The following is a 19,752-nucleotide window of genomic DNA, read 5'->3' on the forward strand; positions in this document are numbered from 1 at the left end:
CACACACACATGCACGACACACACACACACACACACACACACACACACACACACACACACACACACACACACACACACACACACACACACACACACACACACACACACACACACACTCTCTCTCTCAGTCTCTCTCAAATACACTCACATACACAAACACACACACAGCATCTGCTTCTCATTTTCTCTAACGCAAGAGAAGCCTACGCCGGAAACATTCCTCCAGCTCTGCAAGTCTTTAAAAGAAGGCAAGAAATTAAACGAAAAGAGAAAACAACGAAGAGGCGTTTTTCATGAAAACATCTCCTATAAGCTGGTTCCACACACACAGACACACACAGACACACAGACACACACACACACCACAAAGTCTGTTCGTGATTTAAGAAGGAGTGGAGGGAGCATTTCCCCTCTCATTTATAATGAGACAAGGGAAGAGGGGAGACAGAGAGGCGAAGTGGGCAAACTATGAAAGAGATTGAGAGAAGGAGGGAGAGGAAGAGGTCAGCAAAGAGGTGAAAGATTCCGCCGCTGAAAACAGAGTGGTATTAAAGAAGCTGAGACAACACAAGGGTTCATATGAGAGTGTGTGTGTGTATGTGTGTTTGTGTATGTGTGTGTGCGTGTGTGTGCGTGTGTGTGTGTGCGTGTGTGTGTGTGTGTTTGTGTTTATTTGTGTGTGTGTGTGTTTGTGTTTATTTGTGTGTGTGTGTGTTTGTGTGTGTTTGATTCTGTGTAAGTGCAATTGTTTGTGTGGCCATTGTAACAGACAGTTAGGATCTATCTACTGTGGCTTGCATGCATGTGCATGTTTGTGTGCATGTGTGTGTATTTGGGTATGTGTGTAGGGGCACATTTGTTGATGTATATAATAATAATAATAATAATAATAATGAATTGTGTGCCCACACTACTCACCCTAGAATGGGGTGCAGCACCAGGCAGTGAGGTTTGTCCAGGCCCTGGATCACTGCATTCTTGAAGGAGCCGTCCAGGCGAGCCACGTTAATCTGTTTCTTGTTTGCATCATAGCTGGTCCAGAAAAGGTTCCGAGAGACCCAGTCCACCGCCAAGCCATGGGCATTAGGCAGGTCTGAAGAACCAATCATAATACAGGAAGTGACAGCGATGTTACGACCAAGAGGAATTATATAGGGGTAAACAAGTGCTAGAGTGTGTGCTTAGGATTGTATACTGTGAACATCACACACATGTAGAAAAAGAGATCTTCGGTTGTCATGTAATACTTTCCAAAGAACTTTGTGATGAAGGAATCTTTGTAGAATTCTTTGAACAAGTAACTTTACAACAGTTCTTGGTAGCACAGGGCCTTGCATGAAGTTTTAGATAATGAGCACTTGCTGGAACTTTATCCATAAAAAATACTCCCTGTCTGTCAGAAACGTAGAAACCTTTAATGGTTCACTTACTCAGGTAGGACAAGAAGCACCTTTCGATGCTGTGATTCTACATAAATACATTTGTTTTACCAAAATGAATCCGCAATACATGGCTAAGCTACTTAGATAAGCAACAGAATACACAGCCCTTGCAAATTTCAACAGGCAGATTTATCCACCTGCTCTTTTTTCAATCAGTGGGAATGTGATGCGTGACCTGTGTGATGCAACGTGTGACCCCACACCTCACACAGGACCTTACCGGCTGACACCACGGTCTCCACGCCTGTGCCGTTGATGAAGGCGCGCTTGATGGTCTGCGTGCGGACGTCCGACCAGTAGATTCGCATCTCCTGGGCGTCGTAGTCCACCACCGTCACGTTGTCGATGTCGGGCACGGTGAATGAGATGATGTAGTTGTAGTAGGGGTTGTAGAGGTCCACGCCGCGGATCTCGATCTGACGGGCGTACAGCAGGAACTGACGAGACTCTGATTGGACAGAGAGAGGAGCGTGTGTGACAAACACACAAAGGTAGCATACAGCAGCAAGTCAAACACACACACACACACACAGTATGCCACGGGAAGTGGTACGTGGTCCACACACACATGCACACATACAGTACACACTCACCCAAAGTGCACATACACACACAGTACACTGTTTGCGCTCAAAACAGGCAGCCTAGAAGGCACCCACAGGCACAATCCCGTATCCTTTCTCTCATTTCACACACACACACACACACACACACACACACACACACACACACACACACACACACACACACACACACACACAGACTCTGTGAGCTCTGTGAACGTAATCCAGAAGCAGACAGAAGCTTTGTGTAAACTCCTGTATCTACCTCGTGCCAACCCAAACAGAGCTGACACACGGGAGAGAAGGAGAGGAAGAGAATGAAAAAGAGGGGTAGGGAGACAGAGAGAGAGAGAGAGAGAAAGAGAGGGAAGGAAGGAGGGAGACAGGAAAAGACAAATAAACTGAACTGACGGAGTATGAAAGAAGGAGAGGAGGAAGATAGGAGAGATGAAAGATGAGAGATTCATTGGACCTTTCTGTCAGTAAGAGTGTGTGTGTGTGTGTGTGTGTGTGTGTGTGTGTGTGTGTGTGTGTGTGTGTGTGTGTGTAAACAGCTTTATAATGGACAGGGCAAGGCTACTTTATGGTCGAAGTGCATTGCTGCACTCAAACAAATTATTCTGCCGTAGTTTAGCATTGAGTGTCCACTTAAACAAGGCCCTTTTTCAAAATACAGCGTATGCAACACTTTCTTCCCTCATGCTGTGTTCACAACATGGTTATACTTGTGGTTCTGGTCGGAATTTACTGGCCTGATATAAACGTTAATAATGCTTATTTATTTAAAGCTCTCTTAAGATGAAAGTAATTGTTTTTATAACAGTTTTTTAACAATTGAATCTCATTTCTAGTTTTCAAGCCCCCTGTTAATGATGCACCGATCGGTTTTATTCAAAATAAGGGACATTTACACAATATTTTAACATACAGTAACTAGTGCAAATCTAAATCTGAGGATTATTTATGTTAAACACAAATTTAAATTATACATAAAATATACATAATAAAATCTGTAATTGTACCCCATAATAATTAGGTCAAAAATGACCAGTGTAATTTATGATGAAAATGCAAACCTATTGATATTAACATTCAACTGACTGCATTAAATGTGACATCTAACAACTAATCCATTCATTTTCGCTCATAAAACTAAGTAGTACAGTTTTGGCCCAGTCATTTTTGATCGGAGACACAATTAATGTAACAATGTTAAATTATTTGAGAAAACACTTGAAGAATCTGCCTAAAACGTATTTGATCCATTCAAGAAGGTATGGTGAAGGATTACAGAGGTCAATTTGGCGACAGGCAAGCATTGACTGTTGTCATGGCAACACAGGTCTTACCGAAGCAGGTGTGCTTGTCCTGTGCCAGACGCATCAGATGGGGACAGGCGCAAGCGAAGGTCTGGTTGTAGTTGATCAAACAGAGGTGGGAGCATGGACCCAATCCTCCATTACCCTCACATGGGTTAGGAGCTGAGAGAGAGAGAGAGAGAGAGAGAGAGAGTGAGAGAGAGAGAACAACAAAATGAGAATCACATGGGGAAGGAATAATGAGAGAGTGGTAGAAAGGGGGGAGAAAGATACATTCAGTAATTTATGGAGTGATGATAGAGGGAGAGAATGTGTCAGAATATGCTAAAGATACAGTATGTCTCTCAGCTGAGCATGTGATCTGCTCAACTTCCTTCAGGAATAAACAAATCAGAAATAAAAGTGGTGCTGGAAGTAGACTGTACAGTACCAGTGCTAGCTTGATGCAGCACCCTTCTTATGAGGGACAAGAAAGACTGTGAGAAGGAGAGAAGTGTGAGAGCAAACACACCACACACACACACACACACACACACATGTTGGCTGATCCCCATCATTAGGGTGTGTGCGTGTGTGTGTGTGTGTGTGTGTGTTGCCTGGTGAGCGTGAGCGTGTGAGTAAACAGCTGTCCTATGCCATTTCTCTCACTCCCCTTCCTCGCCAGATAAACACTGGTGACGGCCGCGGCCCCTCAGCACTCCTGCGCTGACATGGCAGATAACTCCAGCCGCCAATCATGACAGCCCCCTGCCACTTCCCCCATAATCCCCCTCTCCTCCCAGCAGACGTGCAGAGGGTGGGCACCAGAGATGGCTAGTTCATGAAAAAAATGGCCCAAATCAGCCCCTATAATACAGCTCAAAACTATAAACCAGACTCACTTATATAGCTCACAGTCCCAGAGCTAACCCACGTGTTATTGTACTTTAGCTTTCTACCGTTCTAGTAATGACTATTTATGTCTAGTCTGACTGCTTAGTTTCTTAGTTGTGTGAATCACCCTATATCTCTCTTACCTTCTTGTTGGATAGGAGGGTCTTCCTCTCTAAATATTAACATCACCAAGGCGAGGGGTTTGATACTGATATAGTGGTGCACCACACTGCTTCTGGATCCCTACGGATGTTGGTTATCATATGAACTGCTTTGCCCACTGGCTCTTTCCAGTAAAAGATGGCGATGTACATGCATTCTCTCCTTGTGTAACTGACATGACCATGCGTGTTAAGACAGTGACTACAGTTTGGAAACGGTCAGGCTGGACAAAGCCACTATAAACTTGTAATACTAAACCAAATGAATCCAAACACTAAATCATATAACATTATTGGAACTCGTTGAGTACAACAAACTATGCAATTATACTGTATTAGGATGACAAGCTGTTACATAATTTACTGTGAGAATATTTTGCTGTCTAGACTAGCCAGGCATGTTGGCTCTCTGTAATTAAAGAGGAGCAGGCGCTGAAAGGTAACAGGCATGCTGCTCCATTAGATGTGAGAAGACTAAGAGTGCTCTCAGCAATTTAGATAATCCCTGATGGAGCATTACCCAAACGTTTTGTATCACGCTCAAGCATTCGGGCTGTTTTGAGTAAACAGTTCACACACCAGTCGTAAAACCGTCCTTCCTACACTAGCAGGCCTGAAGCAGGAGGTAATCAGGAGTCACGCCGTGTGACACAGTCAGTCTGTTAACTTTCCTGACGTGGAGTGACTGGCCATCCGGGGGGTCAGGGGTCTAAGAGGCCAAAGGTGACAGTGGGGGTCAATGGCAGAGCTGTCTGGGAGGATAACACGCCAAGACAGCCTTACTCAAGCACAGCAACAGACAGGTAACAACTTTAGCCAAGAAAACGCGTCTTGACGTTTAACTCGGCTAGTGTAAGTATAAGTGTTAAGTCTGGAATTAAGCACATTTATTCAAGTGAATGAAAAAATTATAATTCACTCCATTTTCAGACAACCTTTTTTTTTTTTTAAAGGGACCCCAAAAACAAACGTAAACACCTGCCATGTTTTTTTCCCGGTGTATTTTTAAGTTATTTTTGTGAGTATATTTAGGCTTGAGTTTTCTGCACGTGTTAATGTAAAGGTGCAGTCCTAGATGATGAATTAAAGCTTCTGTACAGTTCAGGGGGGTATGTGGTTTAGTGTCACACCTGGGTAAGTTCACTCGTAGTGGTGAACCTCCTAATAGAAGAGCCTTATGGTTTTGTTTTGCAAGGTTTGTCACTAATCCACGTTCTTGGGAATACCACCTTGGCTCTGATAATGGGAAACAATCAACGTGGACCGAGCTATACATGAGTCAGCCAATCAACAACGTGGCTTCCGGGGGATGGAATGGAGGGGTGTTTGATTGGCTGTTGAGCTCAAACATCAACAATCTTTTCACCAGTATCGAGGACTGCACCTTTAAGAGAGCATCCAGTGCGTCTTACCCTGGGGCTGCCTTGAGGGATGGTACACCTGCAGGTCGAAAGGCTGCGTGTTGGTCCTCTGCACCACCGTCACGTTGTTTCCGGTCCACTTGTTGGCCTTGGCCAGAGTGTTGGTGCGCCAGTCCGTCCAGTAAACCTCTCCCCCGTACATGGTGACGGCGAATGGGTGCGACAGGTACTCGTGTCCCCTCAGCACCTCGATCAGCCCGGAACCGTCGTACTTGGCAGAGTAAATAGCATCAGACCTGGAAATACAAGAATGAGAACTATTGAAATCTAGAAGTGCTCTAGCAAGACCGTGGGTTTGATACCTAGGCAGAGTGATGAAATATAAATGCTGAAGGGAAAACGCATCTGTAGTGCAAATGGCTTTGGATACAAATGTCTGCTAAATCAAATAAATGGAAGAGTGAAACGAAAAGTGTTCACCGCCCTGGGCGATCGGTATGGCGTGGCTGCTTGGCTGGCCGTCTCCAGCGTGATATACAACCATCACGGTTGGCAAACGAGCCCCTAAAGCCAGTGTCTCATTAGAAAGGCTGTAAAACGCTTGAACTGGCAGGCTGATACAACCATAAAACACACACTGCCCTGATTAATAAAACACGGAAGACAGCGTCTCCATTGCCAGGCCCCACTGAGTGTCTCAGGAAATACAGCCTCATCCAAGCTGAAGTGGCTCCACTCATGCCTCACTGATGCTCCGATGATGCAAATGGGACAACATCTGAACACTGCTTCTGCATTGCTTTGTGCTGGGAGGCAGCCTTAGAATGAAGTGGTGTACTACCTCATGCATAGTATAGAAAGTAGAGAAAGTATCCCAAGTATAGAAAGGATGTTTGATTGTGTTTGTGTGTGTGTGTGTGTGTGTGTGTGTGTGTGTGTGTGTGTGTGTGTGTGTGTGTGTGTGTGTGTGTGTGTGTGTGGGTGTGTGTGTGTGTGTGTGTGTGTGTGTGTGTGTGTGTGTCTGTTTGTTTGGTTAGGGGTGGGGTAAAAACAGGCAGGCTTTGAGAGTATGGGTGTGTGTATGCGAGTGCGGGTCTCTGTGTGTGTGTGTGTGTGTGTGTGTGTGTGTGTGTATGTTTGTAGGGGTGGGGGAAAAAATCGATTAATCAATTTTTCTTGATTCTCTCTAAAACGATTCTGTCTTGATTCAGTAAAGTTTATAATCGATTTTGTAATAAAAAAATAAAAAAAACCTTAAAAACCTTTGTGTTTGATAATTAAAGAAAATCAACAGATGAATTACCTTCTCTATTTGCTTTATTAGAGAAAAAGCTTTTTCTTGTCACAATTTTGACTTTCTATGAGCGATGCAATAATCGATGCAGCTTGCATTTCAACATAAAATGGATGTGTACAAAAAAAAAAAAGTAATTTTTTTATTTATTTTTTACACATCTATTTCATGTTGAAATCGATAATCGGTTTAAAATCGATTTAGAATCGAATCGTTGACCTCTGAATAGGAATCGAATCGTGAGGTGCCAAGAGATTCCCACCCCTATATGTTTGTGTCTGTTTCACTGCACATCTGTTTGTATAGGGGGGGTTAAAAAAGCAAAGAGTCCACTGTTGCAGGCTCTGGTTCTGGTCCTGACCTGGCATCGATCCAGAGGATGCGGCGCTCCAGGTAGTCAACGGTGAGGCCGTTGGGCCAGCCGCCGTTGCCCGTCTCCTTATGGACTAACCGCCGGCCCTCACCGCTCATGGAGGCAGCCTCGATCCGTGGCATACTGGCATCCCAGTCTGTCCAGAAGAGGATACTGAGAGAAGGGAGACAGAGAGAGGGAGAGAGAAGGAGGGAGAGAGAGAGCAACGGAGGGAGAAAGGGAGTCAACCAAATGAAGAACAGATGTCAGAGAAGGAGAGCTAACATGAAAATGGAACAAAGAGAAAAGCACAGCTTGCAAAGGGTAGTATTGCTTAAGGAATAACAGACAGAACCTCTACTCTAAACCCATCCAGCTGAGGAGATTTCTCTAGTTCCAGGCCAGTGTCACCTGAACTGAGAATCCTCAGAATGAGAGTCAATGGCCGCTGTACAACAACTGCTAGAAATGACTGTAGCCCTGTCTTTAGTCCGCTCTGAGAATACACAATGCATTCTAGAACTTATTCAGCACGTATACACTGAGGAACCATCCCAGGTTCTCCAGAGAATCAGTTCATGAAAAGACTTATTTGAATTCCCCTCAGCTGAATCTTTCTATGGAGACACAGAGAGGCGTGTATTTTCCTCTCAGTTTCCATGGCAACAATGTGTTTAAAAAAAATTACCCTTCGCGGGGGTCGAGGGCGATGGCCCGGGGATGCTCCACCTCTCCAGCCAGCAGGGTGGTCCTCATGGTGCCATCGAGCTTGGCCACCTCGATCTGGTCCAGATTGCTCTCCACCCAGTAGATGTTCCCGGCGATCCAGTCCACCGCAAGGCCCTCGGGAGTAGCCAGACCATACTGGATGACCACATCGAAATTGAGCAGGACTGCAGGGGATGATGAGATGAGACAGAGGAGAGACAGATAAAGAGAGAGATAGAGAGACAGAGAGGCGAGAGAAAAAGAGAGAGAGAGAGAGGCAGACAGTAGGACACACAGACAGAAAACGACAGAGACAGAAAGAGAGACAGAGAGATGGAGGAAGGCAGAGAGAGAGAAGCAGAGAGAGAAAGATTACTTACCAAGAGATAAATGCAATGCTGCAATGTGCTGAGCAAGATAAAATGCTGACATATGCTTGCTACCTGAGGGCTCTCACAAAAGTGTTTGAAATGTTGACAGTTCAAATAGACACGTTGCCTGTAGGCTGCAATGCTATGGCCATGTGGGGGGAGACATTAGAGTGGCCAACCTGTCTCATTTCCCTTCTCAGCCCAACATCAGGGCTGACGTTCATTCAATTTACCTTCTGGGGAGGGAAATTCAATTGTCTGTGCGTATTGTTTCCTATGGGGACTCGGCTAACTGAATTTCAATTCATTTCGGGTTTATTTCCCCAAACTGAAACACAATGAGGCGGCGCTCATATTCACAGCGCTGCTCCAGTGGGTCTACCTGTTTGTCTGCTCATCTCAATAGCACTCGATTGATTTTTACACACAGGCACACACACACACACACACACACACACACACACACACACACACACACACACACACACAGAAACACATGTCGAGGTGTCTGCAATGACTCCCTCCTCACTCCCCGTCCCCGTCCCACCCCCACGTCTGTCCTATTTATGATATGTTTGGACATGCCGAGAGAGATGGGTGCAGCAGAGGAGGACAACCACTATGTTTCTATCTGCTTTACACCCACCATCTCATCTCTTCATCCTATGGCTGTAATGGGCAAACAACACACTGGCTATTATGTTAGCTGGTGGGCACACACACACAAACACACACTCACAAACACAAACACACAAACACACAAACACACACACACACACACACACACACACACACACACACACACACACACAGTCATTTGGATCTCTTTCAGTGATGATAGACAAGAGCCTGCTCTACAGATTTGATTCGATTGATTGTTTTATCCTTTTGAAAGCGGGCCTGTAGTTTAGACTGATTGCCTTTGCCTTGCCGTGAGATCGCTATGCACTCTGTGATTGATTGCTTTTGCCTGGCTGCTGGTAGGTACGGCAGATGCTTCTGTGCCCTTCCAGCCACCCTGCTGGGGAGCTGCAAACATAACAAGGTAACCAGATTTCACCGCACACTGTGATGAAACATTTGGATAGAAAACAGCAGGTGGTTCCGGAGATCTTTTGTGTAAAAATATTATATTTTTGGCCCTCTTGAAATGCTTGTGGGTGGAGAGTTTGTTTTCCAATCCTGCCTTACGGCTCATTCGATTCATCCTGCAGGAGACACTGCTGCTCTCCACTGGTGGTCTTTTAGTTCCCAGCTGGACGCCTCTGGCTTTGGTACGGACGTTAAGATGGCTGTGAATGAGATGGGCCTATCCAATATTCCCAGGGGGCTGGGTCTCACAAGCTCAGCACTCACAGATTTCAACATTGACAAGGAGATACAATGATATGGTAAGATGTGACATCCCTTCAACCAGCAAATCTGAAACCCCTGATCCAAAAACGAATTGGTGTATGATTGCCGGTGTGAACAATTAAGCAACCTTAATCACCTCATAGGGGGGAAAACTTAAGTTACCCTCAGAAGGAAAATGATCAAAGACTAGCAATTGTACTCCGCATCTCTGGAGCGCAACGGGGTTGGGACCTGCTGGGACTGTGGTGGGAAAGAATTCACTCTTAATATTTTAGTCAGACGTGAACACTCTGCAGCAAAGTTCAAAGATCCTTTATTTACCAGCTTGCAAGTGGGGCTCTGCTCTTTGAATCGAGTGAGGCTTCCGAACCTTAATTACACACACATTTGAAAGTCTCAGCCAAGGACAATTATGTAACTTGTTTTGAACAGAAACGTATTAATAAACTGGATATGACGTTGGTTAGACTGTGCATGTCTTTTGTGATGGGAAAGAAATTCGTCCCTGCTTCATTGTCTTGTCTCTTTAAAACAGGCACAGGCATCGCACTTGCAAGGATATCGCTCCCACAGGATTTTCAAGACCCATAGCAGGATCATAAAAACAGGAGCAGAAAAGATAGATCCAGTGCAGTGTTTTGTGCAATGCAACCCACTTCTCCATGACGGTGGACAGGGGGTATTACCAAACCGTTCCGGAGGGTTTACAAGGTTCCAAACTCTAGACCTAAAATCAGGCAACTAGATAGCCAATGGGAAGAGAGAGTGGGAATCAACCGCAGGTCACTAACCTGCCAATCAAAAAGTCACACCTGTAATTTCCTGACTATAAACCGCCGTTTATAAATTGATTTTGTAACATTTCTGCAGCCCTGCAGTTAATATTCGGATGTGGACTATATTGCGGAATGCATTTGTCTTCACCTGGAAAGAACCGCACAGTAATTCTGCCATGTAAAGTGATTGGATCTCTCTGTCTTTCACATACAAATCCCATTCATACATCAGGTAAAAACAACATGGGATAGATAACACATTTTCATTCACGAACAGTCTTCCATAACCATGACATAACAGGTGTTGTGTATTCCCAGAGACCGTAGCCTATTTGATGGATGCTACAGAGCGTGAACCTGCAACATGCACGGTCTAGTTAACCTACCTATGAACTATCCTGGCTATCTGTAGCTTAGGGAACCATTTCAACAGTTTGTGTAAGATGAACTCATGTCTCATGTTAAAATAAAGCTCCACAGGCACCCTGTGATAGGTTTCTATCTTATCCTATTATAAGGACATAAGTTCAATTAAAGAGCTTTGACATAAGCTAGATAAATAGCTACCATTTCATCAAATGGAACTTTTAAGGTTTATTTAAACGTTTTCTTAGCTAGCTAGCAAGTTAGCTAGTATAGCAACTAGACAAGACAACCATCGCAACCAGGAATCACTGTTTGCTAGCCTAAAGCGAAGGTTATTGTGTCAAAATCAGCTCACCAATAAACGTTTGTCTTGGGTTGAAAGTGATCACAACCACTTGTGGATGATATAAAATATCCTAACATGGGACAGTTTGAGTAAGGACTTTCTCTGATAACAAAGGGGAGAAAGTGTGATTCCCACTTCAAAGATTAGTGTACAAGGTCGCTGGGGGATTGAAGAACGATTTGACTTTAACTTTTGGTGTCCATTCCCACAGACAACATAATACCAAATAAATGCTCAATAGATGGTTTCACTGTGTGTGTTAATGAGGTGTTTGTGTGTGTGTGTGTGTGTGTGTGTGTGTGTGTGTGTGTGTGTGTGTGTGTGTGTGCGGAGAGGGGTGTAGTATTTTTTTCTTTAAATGCCCATTCTTTCTTTATACAACTTTAAAGACACCATGATGTACCTTGACTGAACTGTGATTAATACATGGGTTTGTTTTATAAAGTTATATTACATAAAATACTGTTACCTGGTCAACAGGATCTGTCATGTGGCTTTAGTGCAGTATTGCTTTGTTGTGGAACCATTTCCCTTCTACTGGGTGGTATCCGTGTTATTGTTTGCGATTACTCGCTTTAAAACAAGCTTTTCTATACATTCTTGAACAAGCCATTCTATACATTCTAGAACAAGCCATTCTATACATTCGGTTTTCCCGGACTGTTTAAGCCTGGAACAATAGCTGTGATAGAGACTTGCAATAAAGAGGGTTATGACATTTCTGAATCACAGAGAACAATGGCAGCAAGTGGGCTGGTATTTAGTCATATAATCTGTATTCATTTACTTCAAAAATACCCCAGACGAGCGTCGTTGATGACTCATCTAATTTTGAATGCAGTGTGCTGTATGCTGATAATTATAATTGATGCTGATTGTCTGGGCGAGGGTCTGCTAATGTTGAGCAATCAGCCTTTGCATTTCTTGCTGAATTGCATATCTAGCCTACTTTTGACTCTCTTGACTACCTCTAAGGAAAACGCACCCAGATGACAGAACTGGTTTGCTGTCTTGTGGGGCCACTCACCTCCGCTCTCGGACAGTTTGCCGCGGTAGATCTTGTCCTCTACCACGTCGGTCCAGTAGAGGGTGCTCTCGTTGAGGTGGAAGTCCAGGGCGATGGTGTTCCTCAGGCCTGGCACCAGCACGCTGAACTCGCCCTTGTGCAGGTCGATCCGGCGGATCTCGTGACGGTTGGAGAAGATGATGAAGGGCTTGAAAGGATCTGAGTGGGGGGGGAGAGATCATCATCATCATCGATGGCCACTACCATCAGGATTCATTTTCATTTAGGTGGGCCAAGATGGCTACAACTTGCATATTGTAGCTACCTGCTATAACAATAACAGCGACAGAAGAGCAGCCTTGGCTCATCATCATCATCATTAGCAATACCATCTGGTTCTGTGTTTTTGTTCTAACTCGTAGAATGGCTGACTTCAAACAGGGTCTACCCTGATTGGCCCCTATAATCCATGTCCACCATTGGCTTCTTCACTGGCTTCCTCACACCACCAATATCAGCACTTCTGCAATCACCATTGTCATCACCATCATCTATGAGTCATTCCATCAGGGTCATCACTTCTGACTCCATTATGGTCATCACCATCATCTATGACCAATACCATCAGGGTCATCACTCCTGACTCCATTATGGTCATCACCATCATCTATGACCAATACCATCAGGGTCATCACTACTGACTCCATTATGGTCATCACCATCATCTATGACCAATACCATCAGGGTCATCACTACTGACTCCATTATGGTCATCACCATCATCTATGACCAATACCATCAGGGTCATCACTACTGACTCCATTATGGTCATCACCATCATCTATGACCAATACCATCAGGGTCATCACTACTGACTCCATTATGGTCATCACCATCATCTATGAGTCATTCCATCAGGGTCATCACTACTGACTCCATTATGGTCATCACCATCATCTATGACCAATACCATCAGGGTCATCACTTCTGACTCCATTATGGTCATCACCATCATCTATGAGTCATTCCATCAGGGTCATCACTACTGACTCCATTATGGTCATCACCATCATCTATGAGTCATTCCATCAGGGTCATCACTCCTGAGTCCATTATGGTCATCACCATCATCTATGACCAATACCATCAGTGTCATCACTACTGACTCCATTATGGTCATCACCATCATCTATGACCAATACCATCAGGGTCATAAATCTCAACAATATTGTTACAATCAGCACCGTCATGGTCATCATCCTCACCATTCCTATTGTTCATCACCATCACTATAATCGTTATCGGCATTTTCACCACCACTCTGGTCTGACTGTGTCTTATTAGTCGGGCTATGAGCAGAGACCAAACCAGCCCTGACTCCTCCCTGACCCACATACACTCCCACCGCTGTAGGGCAGAACGAATCCTTCATCAGTGCGGCTCCTTCTTCGAGAGGCCCCAGTGAATAAACCCAGCCCCTGGTGGGGGGGGGGGGGGGGGGGGGGGGGGGGGGCGCCCCGACATCTGCTACTGCAGCTCAGTCCCCACAACACCAGCTTCCTCTCCATCAAGGTCAGACACACACTTCATCAGAAATCACCTCTAGGATGACCGGAAAACCAGCCAAGACTTGCCTTGCCCCTTCTTATTTCTAAAATCAAAACATGTCTGCTTCCACACACAGACAGACGTCACACAGCTCAGGCCTGTGGCAGTTTTCCAGTGGACGTGATTAATTGCCGCCGACATCATTTTTAAACAAGATAATTTCACAAAACATGTCTGCTTGGAGACAGACCCATTTCCCCCCTTGTGGTGGGTGGGAATGCACTGAAATATGAAGGGACTTCTCCTTCATTTAGAGCCGGTAATAAAGTCAAACACAGCACATTTGTTCACCTCTTAATGAAATAGGATAATGGGCAGGTTGAAGTTAGTGTTTTTTAATCCTGAGCTAATGAGGATTTACACAGGCTGTCCTGGGCTGTCTTATCTCTAGCGAGCAGGCAAGCTGCAAGGCAAGACGTGGCGACATGTTGCGCAGGCGAGCACTGTGGGAAGAGCGGGGGGTGAGTGGTGAGATGGGTTGATGTGCTCACAGTATGGTAGACGCTCATCCTAAAACGGTCTGATGGCAATTCTGATGGCAATTCTCTGGCAATAATTCGTTGCCTCCTTCCTCATTTCGAGCTCTTTCTAGAAAATGTCACCGCTGTCATGCTGGTCCTGTCTCTCACTCTTTCACTGACTTATTCACTGTCTGTTAGTGTCTTTGTCCTACCCCCTCTCTCTAGAAATCCAGTTCGCTCTCTGTCTGTCTCTTTCGCTCTCCCTCTCTCTGTGTATGGTGTATGTTGTGGTCTCCTTTCATCTGCAGCCTTCTCTATCTCTTCTTCCTCTCCTCTTCCACACACCATGCTGTCCATCATGTCAACACTCCATTCTACTAGTTGGGTTTACGTGACCACTGACAAAAAAAAAAAAAAAGCCACACGACTTCCTGCCAAAGCAAATCCCCTGTACTTCCTGGTCCTCTCACATTGCAAGCCCACTCAGAAACCACACCAAACCCAACCTAACCATTTCCTGCCAAGAGTACGCTCCCCCGCTCTCTTCACCCCTATTCACTTCTCTCCTCTCCTCTCCTCTCCTCTCCTCCCTTCCCTCCCACTCTCATTCCTGATTGAAAACCACCATTTCCTTAAAAATAAGATGGACGATAGAGAGAAAAAAATGAGAGGGAAAACAGATTTGTTGAGGGTCCGTTGGAATTTGGAATGCGATGGTTTGGATTCAGTGTTCGTCATGGTTGTCACCTCTAATCCCAAACCCAGAGACCACTTCTCTGATCCCCATCCCTCCCTGTCATCAATCTCTCCTCTCCTCTCCTCTCCTCTCCTCTCCTCTCCTCTCCTCTCTCTCCATCTCCTGCTTGTGTGATTGTTATTGTGAAATTATTCCTGGAGAGAGCTTTGGTGAGAGCACAGTTGTCTGGGAAAGTCCTGCGCTGTCTACTGTCTCCGATTGGGAGTGTCTGTTTCATCTCTTCTTTTTGTTGTTTTCTGGAAAATTCCATCTGTTTCCAAGCCTACCACTCCTCTATGTCTCCCCTGTTCTTTCTCACTCTCTCCATCATGGAAAAAGTCTTCAGTTGCATCTCTTCCTCCCTCAACTGAGTTGAACCCGGTGACACACAAACTGCCCTGGTAGTGAGACCCATTGCTTTCTCTCCCCTTATCAACCCCCCCTCGCTCCCCCAGTCACAGTTGAACCCTCTTATTCATTGACCCTCACTTTTCATCCCCCTCTTTCAAGTCCCTCAACTTCTCCTTCCTCAGGCTTCTTACTTCACTTTTTCTTCACCTTCCTAAATTAAGGTGAACCCCTATTCATGCATCTCTCCCATTTTTTTTACTCTCTAACCTTCTCCCACACTTTATCTTTCTCTCTCTCTCCCACACTCTTCTTATCTCTCTCCCTGATTCTCCCTCTCCTACTCTTTATCTCTTCCACGCTCTCTCTCTCTCACCAGCTTATGCAGCTCTCCTTGTCTGGCTCCTGGACCCATCTCTTTCTCTCTCTCTCTCTCTCTCTCTCTCTCACTCTCTCACTCTCTCACTCTCTGTCAATCTCTCCCACTCTTTATCCCTCCCACGCTCTCCATCACCAGTACTCTTGCAGCTCTCCTTGTCTGTCTCTAGGACCTCTCTCTCTCTCTTTCTCTCTCTCTCTCTCTCTCTCTCTCTCACTCTCTCACTCTCTCACTCTCTGTCAATCTCTCCCACTCTTTATCCCTCCCACGCTCTCCATCACCAGTACTCTTGCAGCTCTCCTTGTCTGTCTCTAGGACCTCTCTCTCTCTCTTTCTCTCTCTCACTCTCTCTTTCTCTACTTCCCCCACTCTCTGTCTCTCTCTCACCTGTGCTCTTGCAGCTCTCCTTGTCCTGCTCCAGGACCCAGCCCTCGTAGCAGGAGCACTTGACACTGAACTTGTCCTGCTCGCAGCGCTGGCTGCACTTGAGGTGCTTGGCGCAGAAGCCCTGGATCTGGCACGTCTTGTTGTCGCTGCCCAGCTCCATGCCCAGCGGGCACGAGCACAGGATGCCCTCACCGGGCGCCACCGTGCAGTTGTGGCTGCAGCCGCCGTTAACCAACTGGCACAGGTCTAAGGAAGGGTGAGAAAAAAAAAAAGAGGAAGAGGAGAGGAACAGAGAGAGTAATAGAATTTAGCAAGAGAAAGAGAGAGAGAGAGAGAGAAGAAAAGATGGAAGAAGAGGAGGCAGTGATTGATAAAGGGAAGCAGATACATTAAAACGTTATCATTAAACACAATTTTATTTAATCACATCCTATCTTTTCCCATATCCTGCATCAGGCCATACAAAACCAACCCTTGATTGGGTTATGTTCCACGTCTAGGTATTTGCCATACAGTTTCATAATCATATGTTTTTTTGTATTGTATGAGGGGGATATTAAATCTCAGAAAAGTGAGGTTCTCCTCCGCGTACCACAGAGTTTCTCATCAGAGCCGTCAGGGCAGTCCACGTGGCCGTTGCACACACTCTCCTGGGGCAGGCAGATACTGGAGTCGTTGGCACACACACGGTGGGACATCTTACACATGAGCGACTCGCAGTTGTCCTCGTCCGAGTTGTCCTCACAGTCACTGTCCCCGTCACACACCCAGGCCTTACTGATGCAGCGTGCTGCACAAAGGTCAAAGGTCAAAGAGTACAGAATTAAGACAAGCCAACCTGCCTCAACAAATTACATAAACTATGGTGGTTAACTTTTAGAAAACCTTCCAACTACATAACTGTAGATGACTATACCGTAGAAAAAGAATTATCATTCAAACCAAACAGCATAGTCGATGTTACCTGATTTATGATGAGCATTAATAAGATAGCTAATGTATAACAATGTGAACTAGCATGAGAGCGATATGTAGCAAAACGTTCGGACCGACAACCTTCCTACCCTTTACTCTACACATCTCACCTCCCTCAAAAACTACAATACCCACATCCCCCCCTTCTGCCATACTTACCGGAGTCTCTGCAGCCGAACTTGACGGAAGGGTCACACATGTGCGTGACGCCATCGCAGTTCTTCTCGTCGCTCAGGTCCATGCAGTCGGTGTCCCCGTCGCAGCGCCAGCGCATGGGGATGCACAGACCATCCATGCGGCACTGGTACTCATCGGTGTGACAACCGCCAGGAGGACGAGTGGCTGCAGGGAGAGAGACGGGAGAGATACATTTAGGAGTGTTTAAAGGAGGTAGGGAGAGAGAATGGAGAGACCCATGTAAAAAGTCAGTAAAGGAGGTAGAGAGAGAGAATGGAGAGGTATAGGAGTGAGTAAAAGAGGTCAAGAGAGAGAGAATGGAGAGACACATGTAAGGAGTGAGTAAAGGAGGTGAAGAGAGAAAGTAAGGAACACAGTGGCAAAATGAAGTGATGACATTGAGAGACAAGACATGTGAAAGCATTGGGCCAGAGGCTGGATTAAGATACAAAGGGTCTGGAAACAACATACTAGTGTCTTTACCTCAAACTCAATACAGCACATGGCCAAAGGGGGAAGAGAGAGATGGAGATAGAGAGAAAGAAACGCTTTAAACGTATGCTTGTTCAATTGGAAGTACAACCAGGTGTGGTTATCATTACGTTGTCATTTTCAAGACGTTCATGGTCCGTCTGTGGAATTAATGATTCATCTAAACCTCTTAAAGGGGTCTATACACCTTTCCAAATCATAATCAGTCTTTACACAGGGGGTTGAGGATTTTGGTGCAACCATCACCTCTGTCAGTGCAATCAGCCAGAGGGGTAATTAGCACTTCTGAGTCTAAAAATATAGACAAGGCTTTATGTTGATTGGATGATTTAGAAGAGTCTCGTGTGATCGTGGAGGGAGTGTTAAGGTCCTCACCCTGATTGGTGCAGTTGGCATGGGTCTCGTCGCTGTAGTCGCCACAGTCGTTGTCGCCATCGCAGGTCCAGTAGTCGGGGATGCAGCGGCCACTGTTGCATTTGAACTGCGAGCTTGAGCAGGAGTGGCTGCAGCCCGCCTCGTCACTGTTGTCCCCGCAGTCGTTATCTGCAACGACGCACACACAGTCAACAACTCAGCTGCAACGTGTGTTTGTGTGTGTGTGGTCAACACACACAGTGCACACACTCACACACACTCACATACACACACAACACACGCTCCCACAAGCATACACTCACACTCTCTCTCTCACTCTCAAACACGCACACAAACGCCAGACAGATACACACACGCACACACACACACACACACACACACACACACACACACACACACACACACACACACACACACACACACAGACACACAGACACACACATACGCTCTCACTCACAAGCACAAACAAACATACAAACACAATGCTCACCCACACACTCTAACACATAAACACATATGCTCAAATAAACTCTCACACACACACACACACACACACACACACACACACACACACACACACACACACATTCTCTCTCACTCACAAGCACAAACAAACATACAAACACAATGCTCACCCACACACTCTTATACACACACACACACATATGCTGAAATACACACACTCTCTCTCACACACACAGAGCCTCCCACAAACTTTTATGCCTCTGATTTTACAAACTGGCAACAGCCCAACAGGCCACTCCAGTCCATCTTCATGTCAGATTTGTACTGCGCTCCACACATTTCTGCTACTCAGGCAGCATAAACAAACACTCATTTCACCCACTCACACACACATGGCATCTACAAAAACAAACAGCAATGGATAAACAAAGCCTTATGGCACATAAAACAGACAATGATGGTAAAGAATGAATACAGAAAAAAGTAAATCACAGAAACTGCATAGATCAGACCATGCACCATGGGGGGGAGGGATTGGCTGCATCACAGTCATTCGGTGTGAGAGCGTTCACTCATGTACTAAACTAATTATCTTTTCCTGAAGAGAGGACAGCTGGACTTACTCAAATGCCTGCTTTTTAACAGTTCTTATGATTGCGTTTTGCCCATAATTAGCTCGCAATTCTAAGATACTATGCACTTAAGAACAGAATCGGCACAGAATTCTAAAAGGCCGTATATTCAAATAATGAATCAGATAAAAGATAAATAAAGACATTCACTATGTCTATGCATCTGTTCAAGTCCAGCACTTGGCAGAGAGCCAATCATCTCTTTCTCAGTTGCCTATGCCACGCCTACTCTCTCAAACAGCCAATGGCATCCCATTGCTTGGGTTTTCCTGGCGGACATGGTTCATATATGGTGCATGTCGATCTATGCACTAACCGGTTGGATTCGGACAATTCAACTCATCAGAGCCGTCCCCACAATCCTTTTCTGCAACACAGAACCAATCGGAAGACAGAGGGAGGACACAGGAAACATGACATTAC

The 19,752-nt window shown here is 45.4% G+C and overlaps 1 protein-coding gene across 2 annotated transcripts in view; it reads right to left on the bottom strand.

Annotated features, from left to right (window-relative positions):
• Positions 1–19,752, bottom strand: part of LOC308371501 (low-density lipoprotein receptor-related protein 1-like) — a 74,200-nt gene that overhangs the window by 48,132 nt on the left and 6,316 nt on the right. Inside the window, exons 7-18 of one of the 2 annotated variants that reach the window (XM_080846431.1) lie at positions 19,646–19,696; positions 18,233–18,400; positions 17,348–17,530; positions 16,806–17,003; positions 16,214–16,459; positions 12,316–12,513; positions 8,054–8,258; positions 7,375–7,539; positions 5,771–6,015; positions 3,355–3,486; positions 1,663–1,890; positions 919–1,093 (exon numbers count right to left, since the gene is read on the bottom strand). In XM_080846431.1, the coding sequence (XP_080702557.1) occupies positions 919–1,093; positions 1,663–1,890; positions 3,355–3,486; positions 5,771–6,015; positions 7,375–7,539; positions 8,054–8,258; positions 12,316–12,513; positions 16,214–16,459; positions 16,806–17,003; positions 17,348–17,530; positions 18,233–18,400; positions 19,646–19,696 (2,194 nt within the window). The remainder of the gene's footprint in view (positions 1–918; positions 1,094–1,662; positions 1,891–3,354; positions 3,487–5,770; positions 6,016–7,374; positions 7,540–8,053; positions 8,259–12,315; positions 12,514–16,213; positions 16,460–16,805; positions 17,004–17,347; positions 17,531–18,232; positions 18,401–19,645; positions 19,697–19,752) is intronic. The other variant, XM_080846432.1, reaches the window with a different exon arrangement.

Source organism: Sprattus sprattus, assembly GCF_963457725.1.
Source record: "Sprattus sprattus genome assembly, chromosome: 10".
Taxonomy (NCBI): Eukaryota; Metazoa; Chordata; class Actinopteri; order Clupeiformes; family Clupeidae; genus Sprattus; species Sprattus sprattus.